Below are 14606 nucleotides of genomic sequence, written 5' to 3'. Positions count from 1 at the left end.
TTTCCTTAAGAACAAAAGAATTCGTTACCACTAGTCACTTGCAGAGGTGCTGTATCTTAACATGCTTTTCTGGCAAGAAATGGATCTTGTCAGACGGTACAAATGGACATCTCCCAGGAAAACTCTCCACGAGCTACGACTTCAGAAATGAACTCTCAGAATAAGACAGAAAGGCAAAGGGGGCAAAGCCGGTATTAATATTTATTTACTGACGCTCAGCCACAGGGAGACATTAAAGCCGTCCTATTTCTGCGGTTTGGCGGGGCTCAGCACACAAACCGTTGCTTCTCAATAGAAGTCTGACAAGAAAAACTGTTCACTATCATGATGGAACTGAATTCCGAAACAGCCATGCTTAAATAACCATAGAAACTCTGTTAACGTTACATTCTCAGCTCTAAAGAACAACGCTTTAATGGGCATTCAAAGAACAGTTATTATTCTGCAGTATTAAGCAATTTTTTTGTCATAAAAGTGCTTTATCTATTGGGATTTTTTTTCCAGATATCACACATGTTAGAAATGATGTACTTTCTTTCCTTCTCTCTCTCTCTCCTTCTCCCTTCTCCTTTTCTTTCATTGTTTAAAGGGGAAGTTGGCAATATTCCATTTGGAATATTATCATAACAAAATGTTGTGTTTTTTTTTTAACAAAGTTTGATTTTAACAGAACTTGAGGCATCTTGACACTAGCCTAAAACTTTGGGAGGTTCACCAACCTCCAGAATTTTTTTTTTTCCCAAAAGCAGGCTGTTCAAGTGGTGTTTTTCTCCATCTGTTATCATACCGTGCTCGGAATTACATGCTCATATTTAATGGAAAAGGGATCAGTCCCCTTTCATAATTTAAATTCAACATTTTACTATGATTAGAAGACCAGTGTTTTTCTAAACGATGAACCAAACCAACGATTCTAAATCGACATGTGTATTTAGACAAAGTTCTCCCTAAAAGCCGAAAAACTCCCCAAACTGAATAATCTCAAAGGCTTGACCTGAAAATTGAAAATTATACTAAAACTGAAAGTGAGAAGAAACCACTTACAGGATAACGAGAAATATCTCCGGTCACAGTGCGAATTTTTCTCTGCTGTATTTCTGTGTCTGCGTGTGTGTTTTCAACATAGCAAATCACACAATGTTTGCTACCAAAAATACCTTATTGTAATTTGGGGCCGAGTTAGGTGTTTACTGAAGTTTTATGACAAGGATACTCATATCACAATACCCCCTGACAGAAACAGTAGGCAGGGAGACCAGGATGGTGCAAGCCTGGTTATAATAATGCTTTAAATGTGAACAGTGCAATCAATTTCATGTCAAAATCTTACACCTCCTTAGGACCCAGGGTCCTTGTTAGTAGCAGTTCCATCTCCAAATGCATCTCAGGATGCCTTTCATTTTGCCTCTTGAACCATGTCAGTGTCTGATCACTTCCCTGCATATATTCCTGGGATCCTCCAGTGCAGCATTTGTATTAGACACAGGATTAACACGCGAGGTGGTGGTAGGAGAAATATGTCATGTTGCTTGTATTGATGGAGAATCGCCTAAATATTTGAGCATCTTTTGGGACAGATCAGTAACTCCCTGCCACACTCATCACTCACATGTCGGCGTGTTTTGCTTCTATGCCTGAGAGCTGCGTGTGAACGGGATGCCTGAGACTAACTCCAACAACTGTTTGGAAGCCTGTGGCAACCGCCGGTGGGCGGAAATGGGGCCACGGTGGGGAGGGGGGCCACGGGGTGGGGGACAGGGTCAGGGGTACCTGGTGAGGTGCAGCTGGCGCTCGGCCTCGCCCAGCCGCTCTGTCAATGTCAGGAGCTCCTCGCCAGCCCCCGCTGCCTTCTGCTGCTCCTGCTCCACGTGCTGCCTGCTCTCCCTCAGCTCCAGCGTCAGCCTCTCTATTTCCTTAGGTAGAGAGGCAGGGAGAAAGCATCCGGTCAGACACAGGCGCTGGGAGGCAAAACTGCCTCGTTTTGGGTTTTGCCATGAATTTCAATGTGATAAGAAATTATTAGGAAATGTAGGCCAGCGTCCATTTGATGACAAAGGGAACTAGCAAAGCCAAAAATGCACATTAGTGAGGGGTTGTTGTGTGTGTGTTTTTGGGGATCGTAAGATGAAGTCTGATTTTAAAGATGAAATGATGAAATGAGAGTAGTTAAGATGGGTAATCTGTACTTTCATTCGAAGGCTCAGTCCCTTTAAAAATAATCTGAATTTAAACTGTCACTGCTTTTACAACGTAACATTTCTGTTTGTGAGAGTACATCAGATACATGCCAGGATTACCATCAAACATGTGGCTCCCTCCTGAAAGACACATTTATGGTTTTTATTTGGATATTTTGAAAACCAGATTAATGGGTAATATAATTTAAGATAGCTTTTAGAAAAATGAAAGGTGTAAAAGGAGGTATCATGACGATGATAAATATTATTTAGGAAAAAAATGATTTAGGGAAAAAAACCTTTAAGCATTTAGAGTGTATGAGATTTCTGAGCTAAAATAATATTACATTGAAATTGCATTATAAAAAAGCAACAACAAAAGTACTCTCAGTTCATAAATATGAACATCTAAAATATGTGAACATTTATGTTGGCTAATTTCTTAGTCTTAGGGTGAAATTATCTTTATCTTGCTGAAATGCAAATATTTCAAAGCAAAAATGCTTACATAGAACATAGTTTTAAATAATTTATACATTACAGTAGGAATATTTATTTATTATAGAACACCTATAAAAATTTTTTAAAGCTATAAATATTCATGCTATTAAAACAAGAAGAAAAAAAGGGAGAAACATTTTCAAGTTCAACAGAAAGAAAGAAACAATTTTTAAAAATGCAACCCCCTTTTAAAAAACAAACCCTGCCCAAGCAGATAGTTTTAAACTTCATATTTAAGTACATTTCCAATTTCCTCACTTCATTACTTAGTATTCAGAACAATTTCCAACTATATTTAATACATCAGGCAAGAAAAACTAAATAGCTTTTTCTGTAACATTTATTTCACTATAAGTATTCAGTTTACCCCCAGCAAAACCACATATTACTAACAATATAATAAAACAGCTTCTTACAAGTACTCAAATATTGTTTTAACTTTAAAAAGCTATGTAATAATGAGTATATCATTTTCATTTGGAGTACATTTTCTATATCTTTCAGATTAGAATACTAATAAAACCTATTTGTTTCTTTTGAAAATATTTAAACTGTTCAAGTTATACCAATATATTTCATCTCATAATTAAAAAAATAGATGAAAAAACATAACAGAAAAATCTACTTAGTTTTGTCTAACATTGTGAAATAAACAAAATCAAAGAAATACGAAATTTAAATTATATATTGACTTTCAAACTTTAAAATCCATTTGTTCATTTTTTTTTTACACAGTGCTACACACAAGACACTGTACTATGTTGAACTCAGTTCCCATCTCTTCTACACCCAGAATTTAACTATTCAGTTGGGTAAAAATGAGACACACACACACACACACACACACACACACACACACACTAATAAAATACAAAGCATATAACAAATAAAAACAAAAGGGTATTAGAGAAAACCTGTGTTTTAAAAGGCCAGATTAGGAAAATATTAGGATGGGCAAGAAAGTGGGAATGCAGGTCAGGGCACATGAACCTGTGGGATGATAGATTAGACCACATTATGAAAGGCCTTGAATTCTAGATTAATAAAACCGTATTTTTTTCTGCTTCTCTCCTATTGCATTCCTGTTTAAACCATTCACATCTCCTCATTATAGATAAGAAAAATACAATTTTATTAATTTACTGGTAGAATTCAAGAGATGTTAGTGGTTTAAACAAGTATGCAATATGAGAGAAACTGAGCTTAAAAAATAAACTGGATCAATGTGTCTGATCAATGTAAGATGGCAGAGACCACCAGTGGGGAGAGATCACACACAGTTGCAATATTCCAGGCAGGAGGAGTAGAGACATATTAAAATATACATTAAAAAACAGAAATATAAAGAGAACATGTGAGTTTATGGAAATTAAAGGAGAGATATCAGGAGACATCAAAGATGACTCCAGAATTTTGAACTGAGAGGATCCAAAAAAGAATGACAGGACCGAAAATGTGTAAAATTCCAAACTCTCTTAGAAAGAAAAGATGCAATGATTTTTACAAGCAATATACAACAACAACATAGGAAGCCCCATGCTGATCATGAGGTATTCAGGATAAATCATCTGCTTCTTAATCTTATGCAATAAGAACTCAGAGGCTGCCCTGGGAGCCATGCAAACATCGGCATCAAGACGGCAGACCCAAGAGTCAACGCACATCAGGGTTGCAGACCCAGCTCTGGCTCCTTCCAGCTCGGTGACCTTGGACACATGGCTCAGTTTCCTCAGCCTGAAATGGGAGTGAAAACTGCAGCGTGTTCCTAAAACTACTGCGGAGATCAAATCAGATGCTGAGTCCTTAGCAAGTGTCTGGCACCAAGTAAGAGCTGAATTAAAGATGGCAGGCATCATTATCATTTCTGATTTCTCCTCCATCTTTCAAGAACAGCAGACACACACACACACACACACACACACACACACACACACACACACACAAAGACGATTAAATACAAAGCATATAAAACACAACAACAAGTATTAGAGAAAAATCTGTTTTAAAAGGCCAATTAGAAATATATTAGCATGGGCAAGAAAGTGGGAAAGCAGGTAAGGGCCCATGAACTCAAGGAATGATAGACCAGACCACATTATGAAAGGTCTTGAATTCTAGATTAATAAAATTGCATTTTTCTTATTTATAATGAGGAGATGTGAATGGTTTAAACAGGAATGCAGTAAGAGAGAAGCAGAAAAAATGACCTGCCTAAGGATATATGGTTATCACTGAGGACTAACAAGTTCTTGCTTTCATTCACTAACGTCTCCCCCATAAAGCGCTGTTTCGATGAAATCTGAATAAAACTTTATTATCATTTCCAACTGCAAAAAGCATTTCTGTGAGGAAGATGGAAAGCCACTGCCTGCTCCTGGTGATCTGTGCCAGAAAAAGAGCTTATTGGTGCAGATCAGCAAAACCAACAAGTAATCCCACCAGCTGGACCGGGGCTCGGCACCTACGCCCTGACTTGGGAATATCTGCCATGGCGCCAACTCCAACAGTTAGGAGTCTCCTGCCAGAGACGCCATGCGCCCACTGGCAGGGTAGCCCTCCGCCTCACCCAACTAGGTCAGGGCTGCTGCCTTGGCTGTAAGCAGCGGCTCAGGGACGAAAGGCCCAGAACAGTCATAGGCCAATTGCACGTTACTCTTAAAGTGCACCACTCACCCGCAGTGTCTGCAATGCCGCGTGATGTGGCTGTCCTGGCCCAACTGGGCAAAGACAAGGCCAGATTGCTTTACACTTTACCAAAAGGCACAGCACACTTCAAGCCATGAATGCAGCCACGAGAACCACGGGGGAGAGACCCAAGGACAGGAGATGGAGCAGGGAGGACTCGTCACTGTTCATGTATGATCTATAGTATAGATCATATAGACCACTTCCTATGGTATAGATCAGTGATGGCGAACCTTTTGAGCTCGGCGTGTCAGCATTTTGAAAAACCCTAACTTAACTCTGGTGCCGTGTCACATACAGAAATTTGTTGATATTTGCAACCATAGTAAAACAAAGACTTATATTTTTGATATTTATTTTATATATTTAAATTCCATTTAACAACAAAAAATCAAACAAAAAAAATGAGTTCGCATGTCACCTCTGACACGTGTGTCATAGGTTCGCCATCACTGAATACCATAGGAAGTGTTTTTCTTAGTCAGGGGCATATAACCTTTATTTTTATAATTAAATTTTCTGATCAAAGTCATATGACTAATTTGTGTCAAATAGCACTCAAGTGCTCAAAACAAAGAAGGGTAGTACCCATGCTACCCCTTACCCATCTCCAAGCCTAATTTTCAAAGGCACACACTATCCACTCTTCTGGTATTTTCATATTTTTCAACGACATACTTGTAATGCTATTTCTTGATTTTTGAACTATAAGACATTTTCTATTGACTCTCTGTGATAAAATAGGTCATGATTTACATCTCTTATACCACCCACCCAATATCCCCTCCTCACCCTCCCATGTAACAATTTTGGTTAAATCATTAATCAGTAGTCCATTTACATTATAATGACTACAGAAATAAATTTCACTATGGAGACAAGAATTATTTTGCTCAAATTAATTTTCTTGTACAATATTCTATTATTTCTGAAATTAATTGCCAAGTTATTAATAGTTTATTTTTCTAGGTAACTGACGTCCCCCTGCCCACAAATGATCAAACAGATCTGTCAAGTACCTGTCAATAATAGTTTTCCAAATAATGGAACACATCAGATACATGATCAGTTCCTCTTAAATTTTTTCCTTGATATATCCTTTTTGGTTTCTTATGCCTGGCCTGGTTGGTCGCTTTATTGGGCCAATCCTTACCCATGCTCTTATTAGAGTTCCCTGTTTTCTGGTTGTAAATCATTCTGCTTTTAGATTTATTCTCTTTTTGGCAGAAGTTTATTTTCCAGGTAACTTTCATAAGAAAGGATATATGAATAATACATTTTTAAAGTACCTGAAAATGCTGTTATTATATGCATACACTTGTTAGTTTGGCTGGGTATCAAAGTCTATGTTGAAATTAAATTTCATTCAGGATTTTTTAAGGGGCTACTCCACTGTCTTCAAGATTCTGATATCACAACTGAAAAGCCCTATGCCAGTGATGGCGAACCTTTTGAGCTCGGCGTGTCAGCATTTTGAAAAACCCTAACTTAACTCTGGTGCCGTGTCACATATAGAGATTTTTTGATATTTGCAACCATAGTAAAACAAAGACTTATATTTTTGATATTTATTTTATATATTTAAATGCCATTTAACAAAGAAAAATCAACCAAAAAAATGAGTTCGCGTGTCACCTCTGACACGCGTGTCATAGGTTCACCATCACTGCCCTATGCCATTCTGATTCCTAATACTTGGTCTATAATTTGCTTTTTTGTTTCTGAGTGCTTTCATAATCATTTTCCCCTGGCACTTCGAAACTTTACAATGTTGGGAAGTGGAACAGGCCTTTCTTCATGTTTTGTGCTGTGTGGACTCTTAAATCTGGAGATTTATTTTCTTTAGGGAAGTTTTCTTGTATTATTATGTTAAAATATTTTGATGCCCTACATTTCAATATTTCCTCTTTCTGGAACTCCTGGCCATTGGTTTTTGGCTCTGTTGGATTGATCATCTCATTTTCTTGTATTTTCTATCTCTTCATCTTGGAAGATTCCCTTGACTTCATCTCCTAAAACTTCTACTACCAGTAAGTTTAAGAAAAGATTTCTACCAGACTTCTCATTTCCATGAGCTATTTCTTGCTTTCATTGTTTTACACACATGCTATTTCTATGTTATTGATATAATCTCTTATCTATTAGAATATTACAGTATTTCAAATGTTCTTCTCTGCTCATTATAATTGTCCCAGTTTCCCTTTTTCTGTGTGTCTGTTTTCGACACGCCATAATGTTAGAGGCTTTCTTCAAATACATAGCGGTACTTCATCATATTTTAGATAATGTCTTTAACAAATGTTTGGCTGCAATGGTTCTTGGGTAAGATGATAATTTAGATTACTGGTCAGCACATATTCACTTCTCTCGTCCTTCCACCGGGGGTAGAATACACGTTCTCCCCGCAGTGACTCTGGGCTTGGCCACTTTATCCCTTGGCCAGTGACACGTTCATGGCCACGGTGGAAGCAGAGGTCGTAAACAGGTTTGTGTGGCTTGGCCCTGCTTTTGTGTTCTGGTGACTCTCCATGAGAGAAGCATGCCCTTGATAGCTGGTGCCCCTTTTGCCTGGATCACAGACTAAATGCATGTGGAGCAAAACAAAGCCTAAACCACAGCCCAGACAACCTACAACCCACAACCAGACGCAGAGCCAACAGTCAAATGCAGCCCAGAGCAGCCAAATCTCAGCTGACCAGAAGCATAAACATGAGCATAAATGATGGCTATTGTGAGCCATGAGTTTTTTCAATATAAAATAATTGACAAAACCCTTCCAAGGAATAAGGAGCACTACAACTGCGTATAACCTTAAACTTTTATTTGATCTTTGAAACAACTGCATGAAGTGCAAAAGGTAGTTATTTTCTATCCAAAAATATAATTGAGGGTCAAAGACATTGAATGTTGGTCCAAAGAAGTAAATCTAGGCCTTGAACCAGATCCGACATCACTGTCTCCACACCAGCCAACAATGGCTTTCAATCTTTTTTCTTTTCTTTTTGACCAAGATTCATAGTAAGAAAGCCATTTTACATCACAATTCAGAAATATACAACCCTCTCACACATGTATAAATGTAACTAGCATTTCATAAAACCATCTTTACTGTGTGTGAAATACTCAGATATATCCTATTCCTTCTATTCTATTCTACTTCTTTAAAAAATCTTCTGATTTCATCTTATACAATTGATTTCATGAGCTTGCAATTTAAAAAGCACTGTATACATTTGATAATTTAAAAATAAATTTTTACATAAATTTAGTAAAACCAAATAATAGTTTCACTAAAAGAAGTCCTATTATACATTTCTCCTGCTTTCCTAAGAAAAGCTATCTGAAGAAATGAATGTAAAACCCATTGAAAATTATATATCATCTTAATCCTAAAAGATAACTTTATCTGGAAAGACTAAGTAGCAAAAGGGAACTATTGTAACCCAATGGTAGTGATTTATCCCTGCTACTAGATATTCTGTTGCTTAAAAAATCTTTTAATAATCTCTTAATAATCTTTAGCATGCAGTAACTTATTTGTGTATGTGAACATGAGAGTGGGAGAAAATAAAACAATACAGACGAGTAAGAAGACTGGAACCCACAGTCCTTGCACAGAGAAAAGAAGGAACTTGTGGCTTGGGAGCTGATAACTTTGACCATGTGAATTCATCACTCGCAAACCCATGGCCAGGCAGCTGACACTTTCATTAACTCATAGATGTTAATGTTTTACCAAATCATTAGTAAGAATTTGTCTGGAGCTACACTAGCTACCTATGGCTATTTAAATTTAAGTTAATTATAATAAAAAATTGAGCTCCTTCGTTGTATTAACCACATGGTAAGTGCTCAACAGCCCCATATGGATCGTGGCTGCCAGGTCGTACAGTGTCGATATAACATATTTTCATCCTCACAGAAAATTCTATTGGGTAGCACTGGTCTAGGATACAGCAAAATTCATTTCTCAGGCTCACTCTCCAATCTAGCCTCCTGGAAACCCAGCCTGTGTGAATGAAAGGACATTATAGGCAGTTAAAGGTCATTGTAGAGATGAACAGAAGGCGCTGTCCTCTTTGCCGTGGTAGATGGGGATGGTGGCTGATGCCATTCTAGAAGTTCTGCTCGTGGTTATCGTTACTGAGGGCGCACGGCAGAGATTTAATCTGTTTCCAGCGCAGGCCTAATGGTAACACTGATATCAGCTATCGCTTTTGAGTGCTTACCATCTGTTCCAACAATGGAAGTAAGATCATACGAATTAAAATTTTAGAGAAAGGACATGAATGTTTCCATTGTGGTAGGGATACATGGCTCTAAACACATATAAGTACATACACATCCACGCAGACTATGTAAATTATGAGCGATTTATGAGAATTTCAAAATTAATTTCAACCATACAGAATATTTACCCTTCAAACTGATATTAGAACATAATCTCCTCCTGCAAAGCCCCTCCACTGTAATGAAATAAAGCGAGTTTATTTTAGTAGAATTTACTTCACCAGCTTCACAAGCAATTTCGGTTTTACATTTACAAACATTCTAGAGGTTGCAGGGGTCAGTTCTACTTTGCTGTGTTTAATGGGAAGAATTAGTTGCTCTTGCTACCGTTGGTGAAGGCCTCGAGGTTTGTTCCTACAATAGCAGGATCTGCTGTAACGTCAAAGATTTGAAAACAGCTTCCCCACACACCACCTGCACCCCAGCTGTGGATTGACTGAATCAGTGATACCCGACTACAGGAGAAATACCGACTGTACTGAATCGACAGGTAACAACTTCCCAGGCATGGATGCTTGCTCACTTACAAACCCACCTAACTGAGTTATCATCCAAGAGAATATTTCTGTGTTTTGTTCACAGCTATTTCATGAGGCTATGTTAATGGAGTTAATAAACTCAAAACACTTTAACTCTATAACAGTTAGGAGCTGTACAGAGTTGGAAATCCTACGGCATCCTCTACTGTACATACCATAAAGTACTCCTGGGATATTAACATACAGCAGTTTTATGATGTTGTTTATGGGGACAATATAACTAAAAAGACCACTGCAGGTCTATATCCCTGTGTGCATATAAAGGAAATCCTTCAATATGCTGATATGCTGTCATCACCCCATGTTAGAACTTTAAGACCAAAAAAAAAAAAAAAGGCTCAAAAAGGAAACAGTTTGGCTTTTTATGTTCTAGAAGAAAATATATGCCAGCAATATACTTAACATGCCAATTTAATAAAAAGAGAAACCATTTTACACTAAAAATGTTAACGTATAAATTTAACTTTATGGGAATGTAAATTGGTACAACCCTATGGACAGCAGTATGGAGGGTCCTCGAAAATTAAAAACAGAGCTACCATATTATCCACCAATTTAACATCTGGGTATTTATCTGGAGGAACTGAAATCACTATTTTGAAAATATATCTGTACCTTCAAGTTCACGGCAGCATTATTTACAGTAACCTCTATGTCCATTAATAGATGAATGAAGAAAGTGTGGTATCTAATCTATATCTATATCTATATCTATATATCTATATCTATATCTGTCTGTATCTATCTGTACAATGGAATATTATTTATCTATATCTATATCTATATCTATCTATCTGTATCTATCTGTACAATGGAATATTATCCAGCCATAAAAAGGAGGGATAGCCTGCCATTTGTGGCAGCAAGGATGGACCTAGAAGGTATTGTGCTAAGTGAAGTAAGTCAGACAGAGAAAGACAAATACCATATGATCTCGCTTATATGTGGAATCCAAAGAAAATCTCAAACTCATAAACACAGAAAACAGATTGGTGGTGGCCAGAGGCAGGGGAGGGGTGGTGGTCAAATGGGTACAGGGGGTCAAAGGTACAAACTGCCAGTTAGCAGACAGTTGCGGGAGGTCATGCTCAGTGGGATGACTAAAGTTAACACTATGCCACATATTGGAAAGTTGCTAAGGAAGTAGAAGGAAAGAGTTATTATCACAAGAAGAAAACTGTAACTATGTGAGGTGATGGATGTCAACTAAACTTATTGTGGTGATCGTTTCGCAATATATCACCAGGTTGCAGACCTGAAACTAACATGTCATATGTCAGTTATATCTCAAAAAGCTAAAAAAGAAATAAAATGAAACTTACATATTTACATTATTTAAATACATAAATACATTCTAAAATGTACATATTACATATTATTTCCTAACAAATTAACACAATACTTTTTCATAGTAACTCCAATTTAATTCATGTTAATAAAAAAAAAAAGTTAGGCCTAATTCTAACCCAACCCTTTTGCAGGTACTTTAAAAGTATTTTGCTTGCTACAGTAAGTACATTCAGCAGCAAAATAAACCGGCTCTGGCCAGGTATTTCAATTGTTTGGAGCAGCATACCCATGCACCAAGGTTCGCCCCCCGGTCAGGGCACAGGCAGGAATCAACCAATGAATGCACACATGAGTGGAACAACACATCAATGTTTCTCTCTCTCTTTCTTACCCCTCCTCCCTTCCTCTCTTTCCCTCTAAAATTAACCAATACATTTTTTTTTAAGTAAAATGAATCTGGAGTTGTTTCTCTCAAAACGAACTGCCATAAAAACAGGAAGATTGCCCTAACTGGTTTGGCTCAGTGGATAGAGCATCGGCCTGCGGACTGAAGGGTCCCATGTTCGATTCTGGTCAAGGGCATGTACCTTGGTTGCGGGGACATCCCCAGTGGTGGGTATGCAGGAGGCAGCTGATCGATGTTTCTCTCTCATCGATGTTTCTAATTCTCTATCCCTCTCCCTTCCTCTCTGTAAAAAATCAATAAAATATATTTTTTTTAAATTAAAAAGAAAAACAGGAAGATTTCTTTTCTGAGGGGACATCCTCATACAAAAAGACTGGCCTTTTCAAAGGCTTTCACAAATGCCTCATATGGTTTCCTCTCTTGTGAAAACAAGTACAAAAGCTGAGAGATAAAAGAATTAACGCAGAAGAAAATCTATAAACAGTTACTCCAAACTCAAGTGTTCATTATAATTGTTGACTTTTATCACTGTTTGAAAATTATTTAATTACCCATTGAGAAAATCACCCAAAGCAAAAATAAAATAATATGAAATAATTTCAATTTAAGAAAATAAATTGCTAACTTATTCCCATAAACAATTCCTTCCCAAGCCCTCAATACAATACAGTAAGTATTTTTGAGTACCGGCTATGTGCCTACTTGTGCCTGACATTGTACAGCCTGTATGGTATGTTATATATATAATCCAGATGGCCAATTACACATATATCTCCAGTCTGTCCACTCTTCACCTCACTCTGTCTTTATTGTCCTTCACAACTATTAAAATATACACTAATTCACTACCATTTTGCTAAAAAAGCAAACCCAATGATACATCTAATTTCTCGTATCATTTCCTCCTCAAATATACAGTCATCTGGACTATAATAAGTAACAAATTACTACAATACACTTCTTTAGTTATAAAAATTTATAGCATTAAATGTCTTCTAAGCAGTAATAGTAAGGCTTCAGGATTCATGTTAAATGAACTCTAACCATAATTTTCATATTATATTACCATATTTTGGGATAATTTTGTTCCTTTTATCTCTGTATATTAAAGCTATTAATATTTTTCAATAGAATAATTCAATTAAAAATACATTGAAATATACAATTAAAATACCTTTGGTCATATTAACCACGGCTATTTACGTGTTGTTGCTATTGTGGTATTCCCTGTGTGTAGAATTATGACTAAACAGGAATAAAAAATAAGACTAAATAGAAAACCACCCTAAAACAATTTCAATAAACAAGAGAATGAAAGATAAGGATGCTTTCAATAACTATAAAGGTAAGTGTCAATGAACTGAAGTATTGCTATTTCTAAAGTGACATCTGATTATATCACAGGAAAACCTCAGTAAATTTAAATATGTGAAGTTCATTACCTATTTATGGTTTAGAAAAGACCTTTTTATTATTAAATGTATCTGCAATTGCCTTCAGGTTCTCATTGTGAGATTAAAAGTACTTAAACTACATCAAGAATGTCATTTATAATCCTAAACTATAGCTATTTTTAAAAGTTTTTTTTCAAAATTGACACTATTTTACCTTTAAGGACTTGCAGCATAAAGGTCATTGCAATGTGGATTTCAACAATTTCCTATATTTCCCATTTATGTTTCAAATGTCATACTTTTTCGGATATTATAATTACATAAATACCTATATAATATTTAAGTATGCTTTTTAAAAAATAAAAAAAATTAGTAGGTATAAAAGTACTGACAACTGCAAGAACATAACTTCTTAAGAAAACTAAAAAATAAATCTGGTAATATTCCAATAATAAACATGTTTTTCAGTTGTTGTCTCAACTATTAAAAACTGTGTAAAATAAATTGGCCTATTTATTCTGAACCAGAAAACTGACAATTCCAGCAAAGCAAATTCGTCTCTTAGATAACACAAACATTTTTCTTAAGTTTCAACCAGAGCAAATTAAAACTCTTATACTCAATGCTACTTTTTTAGGAGTTAGCAGAAATATATCAGTTAAATATTATGTTTCCTAAAGGGAAAATATAAGGAAGTTTGGGGGATATTTTGCATCTAACTTTCAAGACTTCAATGTCCCTTTTTAATTTATCAAATTTAATTCCTCTCCCATAAACACTGTGTTATTTATTCTATAATGCGCTCCTACCAAAACATTTGGGAGTGAACTCCCCTGTTTACATCAAGATTTTGTTTAATAAAAACACAGGCCTTAAAAAAAAGATACAGTTAGAGATAGAAGACCCCTCAGTCAGCATCTTCATCTACCGCCTCCCTTTGCAGAGGCGAACATGGGTCCAGAGGTTAAACGACACCCTGAAACGCAATGACCGGACTGGAACCCAGGTTTCAGATTCTCCGCGCATCCCGTCTCCCTTCACATGTGGATAAATGCCAAACCACAGCGCTAACTCAGTTACGAGCACACACAAGCTTCTATTGGCAATAATTAATTTTTTAAATGCAATCAAGAAAACACATCATCTGTTTCTCCTCTGACAACTGTTACTCAACAATAAGTTTTGCTCCCTGCTCTGCGTCTTCTCTCATTAAATCCTGTCAATCTCTGACAATCCGAACACATGTAAGTCTCAGGCCCCCCTTCTGAAGAACTGGCTTCATAAGAATATACACGTCATTTCTTAATTTAGAGGGAAAATAATT

General features: G+C 36.6%; 1 protein-coding gene across 1 annotated transcript in view; it reads right to left on the bottom strand.

Annotated features, from left to right (window-relative positions):
- Positions 1-1760: 1760 nt before the first annotated feature.
- Positions 1761-14606, bottom strand: part of SDCCAG8 (serologically defined colon cancer antigen 8) — a 98614-nt gene continuing 85768 nt past the window's right edge. Inside the window, exon 13 of the mRNA XM_014530102.1 lies at positions 1761-1913. Coding sequence (XP_014385588.1) covers positions 1761-1913 — 153 coding nt within the window. The remainder of the gene's footprint in view (positions 1914-14606) is intronic.

This window comes from Myotis brandtii, unplaced genomic scaffold (genome assembly GCF_000412655.1).
Source record: "Myotis brandtii unplaced genomic scaffold, ASM41265v1 scaffold717, whole genome shotgun sequence".
Taxonomy (NCBI): domain Eukaryota; kingdom Metazoa; phylum Chordata; class Mammalia; order Chiroptera; family Vespertilionidae; genus Myotis; species Myotis brandtii.
This window is presented reverse-complemented; position numbering and strand designations above follow the sequence as displayed.